This window comes from Thermobia domestica, chromosome 11, assembly GCF_964235325.1.
Source record: "Thermobia domestica chromosome 11, izTheDome1.hap1.1, whole genome shotgun sequence".
NCBI lineage: Eukaryota > Metazoa > Arthropoda > Insecta > Zygentoma > Lepismatidae > Thermobia > Thermobia domestica.
Window position 1 is genome coordinate 85,549,495 of NC_137464.1, and position 14,179 is coordinate 85,563,673.

General features: G+C 37.0%; 1 protein-coding gene across 3 annotated transcripts in view; it reads right to left on the reverse strand.

Moving 5' to 3' along the window:
- Positions 1-2,011: 2,011 nt before the first annotated feature.
- Positions 2,012-14,179, reverse strand: part of Polr1E (RNA polymerase I subunit E) — a 57,020-nt gene continuing 44,852 nt past the window's right edge. For all 3 annotated transcript variants that reach the window (XM_081730735.1, XM_081730736.1, XM_081730734.1), the window contains exons 4-5: positions 5,733-5,855; positions 2,012-2,256 (exon numbers count right to left, since the gene is read on the reverse strand). In XM_081730735.1, coding sequence (XP_081586861.1) covers positions 2,118-2,256; positions 5,733-5,855 — 262 coding nt within the window. In that variant the 3' untranslated portion in view covers positions 2,012-2,117. The remainder of the gene's footprint in view (positions 2,257-5,732; positions 5,856-14,179) is intronic.

The following is a 14,179-nucleotide window of genomic DNA, read 5'->3' on the forward strand; positions in this document are numbered from 1 at the left end:
CTATATGGGATTTCAAAATGGCCGCAAAAAATATCTGCTCGGTGACAAGAACAACGTGCATTTTTGGCGGCCATTTTGAAACCAGTGCTTCATATAGCAAATGTTTCTTACAGGCGGTGTTGCATTTATCCAAAGAAATATCATCCGCCCCCTGTTCCCATTTGAAATATTACGGTTGACCCCTCGAGCCTTATGATGGGGGCTGTGGGGGACTTGCTTCTTACAAAGTTTTCTTGGCCATCGACATGAGTACATTCCTGCGCAATTGGATTTGCAACATCTCTTTCGCTTCGCAGCAATTTGAGATCACAATGTTCGATGCCATGTTAAGACACAACATGTATTTGTGGCGGCCATTTTGAAAACCATGCTTCATATAGCAAATGTTTCCTATAGGTGTGGTTGCACATTCCATGATCTATCGAAAGAGGTACCACTCGGTCCCTGTTGCCATTTGAAAGTTTGAAGTTGGTAACTGGGACCCTATGATGGGAATCCTGGGGGCACTTGCTCCTCACAGACTTTTATCACCCCCTGACATTGGTACCTTCCTGCACAACTGGATCCGTCACATTTTTGTTCGTTTCGCAAATCTTTCAGATCACAAAGTTTGGTGGGACACCCTGTATATTCCCACATACGACCCAACCATGACATAATGTTCACTACTTCTATTATCGGTTGTTGGCTCAACCCAACCATTTCATGTTCCCCGACTTGACATTCCCTCAATCACTCCAGCATTGATGCATTCCGAGGGATGCCTGTTGCCGGAATTTTCTTTTTGAGAAGCGAGTGGCCTAACTATATTAGACTTATCTGGATTTTCATGGCCAGTGTTGCCAACTTTGGAACTCGTTTTTCTTTCTATACATCACTTGTCAACATTGTATTATGCCGTACCCCTCTTTTTTGCGGAATTTGCACTTTTCCCCCTTATCCAACCTTCCTGTTTCCCGAACATCCACCCCTTATATTTCTTGAACATATTGGTATGGGCAGCTAATTTTTAGGGAATGCTCATCTCTGGAAAATGTTACAGCTTTTTCAATTGGCATAGGTCACATCTTTCACTGCAACTATCATTTTCGGAAGGTTCCCTTGTTAGTATTCTGGTATAAATACTAAACTTCAAAACAAACTTTTAATATCGACCTTTTGGAACGTGATGAAACTGTGAATGCCAACAAGTATTACCACACCCTCACCACATTATGCAATGCGATTCGAAGGAAGCGACAGGAACTACTATCAGATGGTGTAATTCTTTTGACCGACAATGCACGTCCATGTGTAGAAAACATCCCCAAGGACTGGCTGCAGCGTTACGGATAGGAGATGCAGGACACTACCCTACTGTACCGACCTAGCTATAGCGACTTCCATTGGCTTGGTCTTCTCAAGCGCCATTTTGGAGAAAAACACATGCAAACATAACAGGAAGGGTGTTACGTGACAACATGGCTCAATAATTGTGTCCCACTGTTTTTCACGATGGAACACTTGCCTTAACCGTCGAGATGATTATGTGAGTCATTAAAGAACAAGACATTCTACAAGTGAAAACATGTATTTGTTCCAATATGTTATATTGCTTCTGTACGGGCAGTACTTACCTTATTTTTCAAACAAACTAAATATAACGTTTCCTTCAGTGGTTTCGAGAAAAAAAAAATATTTCCTTTCCTGTGGATAATCTTGACAATAAGGGTTGGGTTAATAGTAATTTCAACATAGCTTCTTTCCTTATTACCGTTGCTCCAATCATTCTGCAAATCTGTGACTAGGTTAAGTGGTTAATGTTCTCATCTTTATTGCGGAAAACACGAGTTCAAATTATAGAGGAAGTACAGGTGATTCGAGTCTTACATTAAGTTAACATCTATACAACATCGACGCTAAAAGTTATTAAACTATAAATAAAATAAAGCCTTCTACAGGAAATAGAAAAGTAACCATAAAAGCTTACTATGAGAAAAAATAGAATAATTACCAAAGAAAAAATATACTATAGAATTTTACTTGTTTATTTATTCTTTCTCCGAATGCAAACTGTTGCACTTCAAGAACTTTACATGGCAATCTTAAGTGAATCAGTTAGAAATCTATACATATTCCTATTTCCTTCCTGTGGATCGCCTTGACAATATAGATTGAGTGGATCGTCTTGACAATATGGGTTCAGCTAATGGTAATTTCAACACAGCTTCTTTTCCCATTACCGTTGCTCCCACCGTTCTGCAAATCTGTGTTAACCTGAAATATTTTACTTAAGTCATAAATCTTATATAAATTACTTCTATAGCTTATATTTCAACATTGAGGACTACGGAACACGAGGATTTAAACATACTCATACTTGAAGGATCTCTGGGAAAAATATTGCTTCTGGATACTGTAAGAATGTATCGTAATGTGACGTCACACAGTGGGTAACGATTGTCCAGGACAAAGATGTTTGATATGAAGCACGCTAAAAAGTAATTAATTTTACATGTACACAGAAAGGAAGTTTCAAGGAACTACATTTATCAACTCAGCAAAAAGGGATCAGACTTTTTGAGAAATTATTATATTCTTTTATGTTTTTTACTTTTGTTTGTATGTGTCATAACTGTGTTGTATAAAGATTTAAAATAATAATACAGTCATCCCCGGTTTAACGGACTTCGAAAGCAACAGACAAAATCTTGAACAAATTCAATCTGAAAGTCCCGATTTTAAACTAAAAGTGTTCAATTTACTGAATTATACAGTGTATAGGTATTTGACACTCTCAGATTGGATAGTGTACTTAATTGAAAGTACAGTATACTGTATTCTTCCTCTTTCTTTCGTAATGTCACTATGGATATTAGCCATTGCAGACTCAGTGTTGAAACTTAGGGACACTCGGTACCATCGAACCACAATTGCTCTCTTTTAGTACGTTAAAACGAGGGATGAGTGTAACTTACAAAAATAAGGAAATAAATAATAACAATAATAATCATAATAGTAGAAGAAATAAGTACTGAGAGTCTAGTTTACATTCAAGACATCAGGCTACAAAGAAAAAGCTCCATCTTTACTTACGACAATTAATGAAACGAACAAGAGAAATCACAATGCCTTACAGTACAAAAAACATCACACATGCGTGCAAAATTGAAAGAAAAAAGAAAAAAAAAAATGTTTCTATGCGCATTTTATACATGGTATAACTCCTGTGTAAATAGTGTGTAAATAGGCATGTTCAGGCAAACATCCACATGGAGTGAGCGGAATCACAATGATAATGTGGAAAAGCGTCTTCGTTTGCATCTCAATCAGTTTAAGCAGAAAGATGTTCATAGGAAATGGTTGTACAGTTCTGTATATTGCGACTTTCTTCTCTGACCAAAGATGTTCGTGGCTCAAATATCTTTAGGTCATTCCCTGAAATGAAGATCAATAGGTCCAATAGATATCAGCCAGACATGGACACAATATTCATTCATGAAAATTCCAAGAAGTTTTACGTCATGCTGATGGAATCAACTAATTAACGTCACCCAATTACTTGGACAAGGTCGTTACAGATCACCAATTTACAAGATGGCCGCTATCTAGCCGTAACTATCAGAAGCCATTCCACTTGACATCGGGAGCCATTTCATGTGTCAATTGGCACCAGAGTTCCCTGCAACTACGTGGACTGTAGTAAACTGCAAGGTGTAATATATCTCGGAAACTTCAAGGAACTTTTCGCTTTGCAAGAGGACCTCTTTGTGTATTGTTGACTAATGTGAAATATATGCCATCTGCAGTGATGTCAGCGTGGCCACTGGACTTATTTCAGTCGTGACTCGTCTTGTTTACAAATAACTGGAACAGCAGAAAAAGTGATCACTACGACGGAGATTGGAGGGGGAAGGGAAAAGTGGGCATCACGATCGATCTCCGAACCGATGCCTACATTATTTAAACTGTTCTCTGACTGTTCGGAGTTAATAGATCATCGACCCTGGAGCAGTACGTGGATGATAGTGGTCCCAAACTTATGTGATGTGGTTTCATCGCACATGAATGATAATGTCTGACCACACAGAGGTGCAGTTGTCAAATTCCTTGCCAGTTAGGATATTGCTCGAATGTAATGATCAGTGAAGCCTCATTCTTACTTTCAATGAATGTACATGGAATGGTAATTAAAAACTTAGGAACACAAATTCGAAAAACTCATTTCGAGGGATATAAATTTTGATTTACGATTTTTACAAGACGAGGAAGTCTTCCAAATTTATTTCACTTAATCTCAAGCTGGACAAAATACATTTACGGGCGTCGTTGAAATAAATAGATTTTAGAATGATAAACCAACTAAAGATTTTACCTAATGATTTGCACGAATTTGGGTGAAACCAATGCTTTATGGTGAGACAAGACGTTTGTACTTGCTCTTGACGTTGTGAAGAGCTATTTAGGAGCGACTGTAAAAATTAACTCCAATGAAATCGAACTTGCATCAATAAAATTTCGAAACAAGGAACTAGTTTCTGTATATATTTCAAATATTTTCTATAAATCTTATTCTTCTCGTACGTACAACGGGTATTCTACTAGGAATAATAATAAACTTTGTACTGTCCTATTTTCAATTATGAATTTTCGAATCGTTAGCTTATTTATTTCCATGTTTAATAACACTGTAAGGTAAAAGTTATTTTCAACATAAATGGACTGAATTCCATTACCTGACAAGTGATTTCCCGAAATTTATCAGAACTCCAAAATTTTATACTGGAATCATATAAAACGCCTATACTAAAACGGGGTAAATAAAACGTGCTAAGGTTACAGATATATACTAAGGTATCTACTCATCAAAATTGTGTTTATCATCCGATTTAAAGAATGGCGCAAACATTTTCCATCCTACGTTAGGTATTCAGCTATGGTGACGAACTTATGGTTGAGATTTTCCTTGAATCTTATTTGAAATATACACTACAAGTATAAGTATACAAGCAAAAGTTTCAAAAGCTAGTCATAGGAAATGAATTCTATCTCCACAGATTCCGAATACAACCTTTAATATACATAGCACATCCAGAAAGTCAAATGAGCAAACACAGAAACCATGATTTATGTAGATCATTTACAGAAAAAGTTAAGTCTATAAACCCCGAAACTATTCTTTCCAATAGATTTTCTTATTACCACTAAATCTGAAGTTTGTTTATATGTTCAATCGGTCAATATGCCTGTTTCAAAACCACTGAATACATACAGCTACTACTGAGTCAAGAGAATGTGTTACGAAATGCTAGGATTTCTGTTTGATGCTTTATTGAGCTCAATCGCTGCAAGATCATATCCTATGTTAGTATGTACAAACGAGGGTTGCATATAACATCATTTTGATAATATGATAAGACCACAAACATAATTTTCAAAATATAGTGGTTGAAATTATCGTATCACTAAATTACTAAACAATATATTGTTGTCATTAAATGTTTCTATGTTCGAGTGAAACTTTGAGTACTGCTATTTAGACTACAAACTGACATGCAATTCAACTTAAGTTACTTGAATAAGAAAATAAGTATAATAGGTCTCGCCTTCGATATAGTACAATACTAACACTGCATTGTATCAATTCTATGAATTTAATGACTGACTACATTAGGTATTTTAGTAATTACAGCGAAAGTAATATATATACACATAATACCAACCAAACAAAACCTAAATTATATTGAACTTACCTCCTAACGTTTGTTTTCAATGTCGGTGCCAATAAGTCAAAATCTACTTTATAGTTGCCAATAAGTAAAGCTAGAATTACAATATGGCAGCATGCCTTATCTTTCATAGCCTGTGATCGACCCCTGGAAGAATACAAGATAATTAGTTTTCTTCTTGACACAATAACAAATATTTTAAAATTAAATTAACATTAGCATAAATATTACCCGCTTCGCTGGGTTGAAATAAATAATTTAAATGCACATCTTTGTATATTGTATGGCTGAATTTGGTTTTATGCTGCATCGTAAGTATCAATTTTCATCTTACTGACCCCGAAAATTATGGATTCAACACTGATATTAGTCATTTTCGATCATTTTAATGTATGTCAACTCATCATTCCCCAAGTTTCGGGGCTGAAAATGGATTTAAACAGTATCAGAAGTGTCACTGTTCATCTCGGCGACTACAAGAACTATAGATTCAACACTAATATAGATCATTTTTGACCATTTACATATATATATATATATATATATCCCTTCCCCAATGTTGCAGGCCTTGGCATCGTAAGTGTCACCGTTCATCTCAGCGACCTCAAAAAATTAGGATTCAGCACTAATATCGGTCATTTTGATGATCTTTAAATATCTCTTCCTCCTCCTCCCCAAGTTGCGGGTTTGAATTTGGATTTAAACGGGATCGAAATTATCACTGTTCATCTAAGGGACCCAGAATACTATAAATTCGACACTGATAGTGGCCATTTTTGATCATTTTTATCTCTCTCTCTCTCTCTCTCTCCCCGTCCCCCAAGTGGGGGGAGGGTGATTTTGGATTTAAACCGGATCGGGAGTGTCACTGTTTATATGATGATCCCGAAAACTACGGATTAGACACTAATATTGGTCATTTTCGATCATTATTGTATATAGCTCCCCCTCCCCCTTCACCGTGCTGCGGCACACGGCATCAGAATTGTCATTGTTAATCTCAGCTACTCCTAAAGGTATGGATTCGGCACTAAAATTAGTAATTTTCGATCATTTTTAAATGTTTATCCCCCTCCCCTACGTTGTACCCTCCCCCTCTCCAACGATCAGGGCTGAACTTGGATTGAAACATCAGAAGTGTCACTGTTTCTCTCATCGATACCGAAAACTATGGATTTAACACTAATATTTGTCATTTTTGATCATTTTTTAAATGTCTCTCCTCCTCCCCCTCCCCAACGTTGCATCGTCAAAGTGAATAGCCTAAAGTAATCCCTGCCCCTAACCTCATGTATCTTGAAAATTTGATTGAGATCGGTCGGATAGTTCAAGAGTTATTAAGTTACAAACATAGTCACTTTCAGTCTTATATAAATTGATTTTTATATATTTCCCCCTCCTTCTCCCCTACACTGCTCCGTCACATTTAAATCATAAAAACGATTCCAGGCCTAAACCTCATCTATGTTGAAAATTTGCTCAAGATCAGTCGAGTGGTTCAGGAGTTATTAAGTTTTACTCTTACTTCTAGTAATACTCTTTTCAGTTCGTTCCTTCTCTACTGATGATTGTTTTCTCGTCTTCTTTTCGGCTTCAACAGAATTCCAACAAAGAAAGACTGTTTTAAAATAACACCGTAACTGCAACTCATGGAGAATCTCCACTGTCCTTAGCGGAACAGCATTTCCGTGCAACACAAGGATACCATGATCTTGGCCATTGCTGGGTGCCAACGGTTCATTTCATGGAATCCAGCATTGGAGCGATCTGCATTCATCTCGAGAGAAAAGACATGATGAATCACTCCCACTCCCCTCCAGATAGATTCTTGTAGGCCGAAGCCAATTCATGTGGCATCCACGAGTCCAACTTCTGCATCTTATCGATTGCAGGGAGCTGCCGAACAATAGTGCTATGATGTATGCTAGCATGTCTGCAATGGCACGAAAACTTTTCCGAGAGTCTGCCCCCCACGGTGTTCCAGAGGAGCTCATTTGAGCTCGAGGCTGGTCGGTGCTCACGGCAATACAGTCTTAACTGCATTATGGCACCTGGAGTGTGAGATCCCTACTACAAAATTTAACACGTCATTCATATAATCCTACTTGTGGGACCCTCCAGCTAGTAACTATCGGGCTCATTATGTATTGCTGTCACCGAAATGAAATTTCACAAACCAACGGCGATTGGTATTTTCATTCACAATTCTTGGCCCAAATGAACTGTTAACCTTTTTTGCGTCTTCAGTGCTGAATGACTTAGTTTAACTTCATACAGTAAAATCACTCGCAATTGTGTGTTCTCCATTGTGTGCTTTAATACGACTGTGTTCAACAACGCACTGCCTCCAGACTGCCTGTCCTCTTCTGCTCCAATACTCCAGCCTATTTTCTGGACGCACTAACAAGGAACGGACATGAACGTGTCATCCGGACACCCGAATCAACGGAGTAAGTCCCTGGGGCCCAGTAACTTGTTATTATAAAGAAAACCGTCGACTCGCAGTGAAATAGTTATTTCATCAACACTGTTCATTAGAAAGTCATGGTTTAGTTCATTCTCTTCAGCATGAAACAAGCTTTCCAGAGGTGCTATGTATTGGCGCTCATAACGTACTTGAACAGAGAAAATCGGGACAATGTCAGGAAAATTCCCTCCAAAAATCCCTCCCATCAACTTTGCCCTCCCTCTGGAGTGGCTCCAGGTAAAAGTACATAATTCGAATGTATCTCAAAAAATACTATAGGGGTTAGAAATGAGTGTACTAAGCCTCGTTTTGATAGACGGAATAAATATGGAAGGAAAGGATGTATACCAATACGCTCTGTACATACAAAACCGAACCTATGACCTGACCTATAATGAGAACATACTAGAAAAAATATAAATGCATTACTACTTATCCTGATTATCAAGATTTGTACACGTATCATATTTTTTGTAGAATGAAGAAAGCGTTTTAAACAGAAACTGTACTACAGTTGTATTGGGATAAACCCACGTTATCCACCAACACCCCCATATGTTTCCTTTTGTTCTCTATTCCGTTCTTACGGTGTCATACTATATCTTTTCCCTTGTTTTAAGGATATCCTTCCCATCTGTATACCTCCTGCTATTTTTCAAGGTACATTTTAATTGTGTACTCCTACCAGTATGAGACTTACCAGGGGGATGGGGAATCCCTCTCTGAAGAATTGGATGTCTCCCATAAGTTTTGAACTTCCCCATGTTAAATTTCTCGGATGTGCACTTTATCCCCCCCCCCCTGTAAAATGTCCTTTTATTTGCACACTGACTCCTACTGGCTCCGGTGTCGCTTTAGAGGACGCACAACTTCACCTCAGAGCTATTTTGGAAGCCATTTTTGCATTTTATATCCAATTTCCCTCATCCACTTCACGGAACAATATGCGTGATAACTATTGAAACGTTTGTTTCATTCTACAAAGAATGCGGTACAATTCTTGATATCAAGATAAACAGTACTGCGTTTATATTTTTATATTATGTTCTCTTTATACTGTAGGTCAGATCAAGGTTAAGTTTTGTATATACAAAGCGTATAGGTACACAACCTTTCCTTCCATACTTATTCAGTTTATCAAAACGAAACTTAGTACACTCATTCCTTAACCCCTATAGTATTTTTCGAGATACATTTGGATTATGTGCTTTTACCCGGGGCCACTTCAGAAGGGGCATAGGCGTGCCCACCAAAAAATTTCTGGAGGAACAGTACCCTTCACTCAACATTGTGGGCCAAATTTAAAGAAAGGCTGATGTTATTGCACCTCTCCCTCTTAATTTTCAAAATGTCACATAACACGAATTAAAGTGCCGCAATTTAGGATAGATAAATCCTATCACTCGTGATAACAGGTTCTATTCCAGCGACACAAATATCCTATTTATGGTACTATTGATAATATTTATTATAATTATGGGATTTCCAGGACGATGATATTAATTTGTAGGTTTCATGGTAGTACAAACTTGATCAGTGACTAAGCATCATATTATTCAAGTTCATGTTTTCATTTATGATTTGTATTGTTTCCCATTTTGACACTGAAATTGGGTTTTTAAGTATCCTGTTAAAATACTTCAACCTCTGATAATATTCCTAGCCATATGAGCCCAAGAAACGTAGATCCTTCTTCAAAAAGCTGCAAAAGCCCAGCTGATGATCCTGAAGATGTGTTGACAATTCCGTCAGTCTTCATCTTTTCCAACTTAGAGAGAATTCCTTCATAATGTTAAACAACTTCCGTTATTAGACTAAGTCTACAAATTCACCTAGTGGGACACACGGATTTAAAGTTAACAATTAGCCTCGATTAGAGCAGAAAATCGTTACCTCACTGAAAATGACTGCGAAAACAGTACTCATAGTTCGTGCACCCATTGCAAAGAGTTTCTCACTACTTCTGACGCACTACAGGCATCCTTAATAACAAGATTAGTACTGTGAGCTCCACAATGTACATACAAGGCAAGAAGTTGCTGTTTACATATAATAGATGGAACACTACTTCCAGAGCCATCACTCTTATTTCCAGAGCCATTACTCTTTATTTCCAGAGCCATCATAAACTTGTCCACTGAGTTGAACAATGGAAAGCTGGGGTCTCACCATCTCATCCAGAATAACTGGAGCTATAAACTCACCAGTAGTTTTTTGATATAATGTAGAACACAAGAAAAGTTTCATGAGAACAGATATCTTTATCAACTCACCTGGCACAAGTACTTAATTGTTCTTCGCCATTCACATCACGGAAACCATCAGACACGATAGAGAACAGAGGAGGGTTTTGAGATTTGATTTTGTTACATATATGAAAAGCAATTTCTTAGCCCATGGTTTCGAGATTTCACTCTGGATTTTAACATCCATGAAATTGCATCTCTTCATGTTTCCCTTTATCCGGCTCTTCAATTCTGAAAAATCTTCAGAGCAAAGGCTCATCAACTGAAATAAATTCTTGAACCGGGAGTCATGTCCTCTAAATGCGAGTCCTTGTCTTGCAAGTTAACGTATGCTTGAGATTACTTTTCTTTCTTTTTTTTTTTTTTTTTTTCAGGAATTTCCTGACTTTCAGTTGTTCATCTAAAATTTATCTGTTCAGTTGGTTTTCTATTGGATTTTTTCTCTGCGTGTAAAGTAGTACAGCCAGTTTATGGCATTCTGAAGTTTCGTGTATACTTAATTTCTCTTTATCCTTCTTCCAGTTGCAAAATCCTATAGTAGAGAAAGCGTCTTCCATGGTTTTAGTAAGAACTTTTTTTTTTTTTAATGTTTTTCAAGATGTCCATATAGTAAAAACAGAAAATGACGTTAATTTTGTTTGGGTCGACGTGCAGCCACGGAAGGAACCAAGTTGGCACAAATTTCAATGTTCGCCCTTTCAGAGACTGTTGTGGAAAATTTGTAGGCAACACTAAAGTCTAACTGGGCTTTGAAAGGTTCGAAGGGTGGGGATAATCTGAACCACTTGCTAGACGTGAAGATTGAGAGGTTTCTTCTATAGACACTGATGGGGATGGTGATCGATACAAGATTTGAATTTCCATTGTCAGTTTCAGGTTGTAATCCATCAGCTGAACTATCATTTGAATAAATTTTTATCTTCTTTTCTTCAACAATGGCATTACTTTGGCCCACGTGCTGTCCTCTTTTCTTTTTCTTATGATAAATTGATCCATTTTAAACAATAAAACAACACTAAACAGAAACAAGAGATGAAAAGCTTCATATCAACGTTATATTCACAGTAACATACATAAACACACCTGTCTAAAAACGTTACTGTTGGAGAGTGGCGCACTTGCGCACAGCCCAGTTGACGAAATTTAACAATACATTAGAAACAACACGCAAAGAGACCTACATTACCCGCACACGAAGAAAAAGGTCTTTTTAGGCAAGTTTTCAGTTATATTTCCGAAGCTAAAATGTGTTGTAAGTCTTCCATCGATTGTCCAGGTTGGCGCAATAATGGTGGTATTTTTACTCGAAGCCGATACAGCAAGAGTCGGTATATTAAATAATAATAATAATAAAAAAAAAAAAACATTCCACATTTTCTCTTTTCTCTTTGTACTGCTATAAGTGTAGAGGGAAAGGAATATTTTTAGATACTTAGAAAGCGACATTTTTTTTTCTTTCTTGCAGCTACCGCTTTCTTGGAAGACTAAAGATAAAATATCAAGGCAGGAATATTTGAAACTGAGCATTAAACTTTTGATAAGTACTAAGTCAAATTCGAAATATTTTTGCCTCGGAACAAAGTTGTAAATCTTTCACAAAGCGGTAGCTGTTCAGAATGAAAAGACACTAAGAATTGCGTACTTTCAATTAGAATCTACTATTTTCATAAAGATACTAGCTCACACACACAATTAATTATAATGTCAGTGAAAGGCTATATGGTGTGCATTGGGCCAAACACTCCAAACAATAAAAATTCATCTTACACTGAAGAAATAGTTATGCTTCATTTTTCATTATCATTTGACCATGAAATAAATGCCGGAGAGATATAGTAACCTCGTATACAAATGTGTGGTGTTGGGATGTATAACTCGTTGAGATATGATGCTTTACTTTTTAAATTTTCAATACTTCCGCACATGGGCGTCTCTGGCGGGGGGGACGCGTCCCCCCAATATTTTGAAATACGAAATATTCAATATTTTATTTTAATTTAATTTATTTAGATACTCACTAGCAGTTAGATCATTTCCTTTGATGCCCCCCCCCCCAAAATTTTACATGCCAGAGACGCCAATGCTTCCGCGTACTCCTAAAAAACGTAATAAAGAAATAACGTCCATTTAAAAAATATTCAATTATAACTAAACAATCTTCACAAAATTTGCAATCGATCAGTGAAAACGACATCTTTACAGAGCTTGTAGTTTCCGAGATATCATTGTTAAAAGAATTTGCCACAAACATATAAACTTTTCTTGACCACAAACATATAAACGCAGCATTTTAATATATAGATATTTCAAAATTTTATTTTTGCTGCAACTGAATGTGTGCACGCTTTATGGTAGTTTCCGACGTAGCTAATACAGTGTCGCTACTTTCTGTACTTCATTTATATACCCTGGTAATTGTTACAGAATTTTCTTCAATGAAACTGTAATTCCTTTCAATTCCAGGAATTATTGACAATCGACGTTCCCATTCCAGTATTTCACCATTTTTGCCAAAATATTTGGGGAAGAATTCCTGCTATACAATTTTCTGGGAGGACAAACCCCTCCTAGAAAATTTCAAAATTTCTGGGGGGACGCGCCCCCTCAACCCCCCGGCCGGCACGCCCATGGAGGGGGCAAAGTTGGGAGGGATTTTGGAGGGAATTTTCCTGACATTATCCCGAATTCCCCTGTTCAAGTACGTTATGGGCACCAATACATAGCACCTCTGGAAAGTCTGTTTCATGCCGAAGAGAATGAACTATAAACCATGACTTTCTAACAAGCAGTGTTGATGCAATAGCTATTTCACTGCAAGTCTACGATTTTGTTTATCTAACAGGTTACTGGGCCCCAGGGACTCATGACACCTAATTTTTTTGAGCACGAACATCCCTTTGTAATATTTATCGAATGGACTAGGTTTGATTCGACGTCCGGATGATACGTTCATGTCCGTTCCTTGTATGTTTGTGACGTTAGACACGTGGCCTTACTTCATCCCTGCTTTGTGTTGCTAAGATGAGTTTCACACCGGAGATAAACATTTCATTAGCACCAACCTAATAGAAGGTTGCAGAATAGATGCATTGAAGGATGTAAACCTAGCTGGAAAAACTAAACTACTCGAACGGTAGAAGTGTATGTTTATCATTGTAATGGAGTGTTTGAAGATGAGTATTGAACATTGAATTGATCTGACATCTGGATTTCTGGCATTCTTTGGGATCTTTCAAGAAAACAAGGACCAGTTCTGCTAATAAAGGTGTACAGGTTCCTATGGCTTTAGTTTGTTGAGGTTTGGGCTGAAAGTGTTTGCTAATATGCGAATGGCCTGTACGTTGTTAGGGAAGTATTATGTATATGGAGCACAGTAAATGTGATCTAGTTGCGGAATTACAAATATGACTTGTGTTAGTCAAAGAGTACTTGGTGCACAGACTTAGAATAAAGATTTATGTGAAGAACTCAAGTATCTGTGGTCGATTCTATACAAAGAGAATGTACGTCACATAAGAAGAGTACACATACATACATATACTCTATGTTAATATAATATTAAATAAATAAATTAGATAAATTGCTTTTACACAGTTAATGATTTTTTTGGTTAGGAAAAGCGCTCATAGTGTACTGTCTGATTATATTTTTACTATTTTCTGGAATATAAAACGAAGCGGGAACTTAAAATTAATTATTTAGTAGTGAATAGTGAAATCTTAATAACATTTAAAAAAAAAAAAAAAAAAAAAAATCAT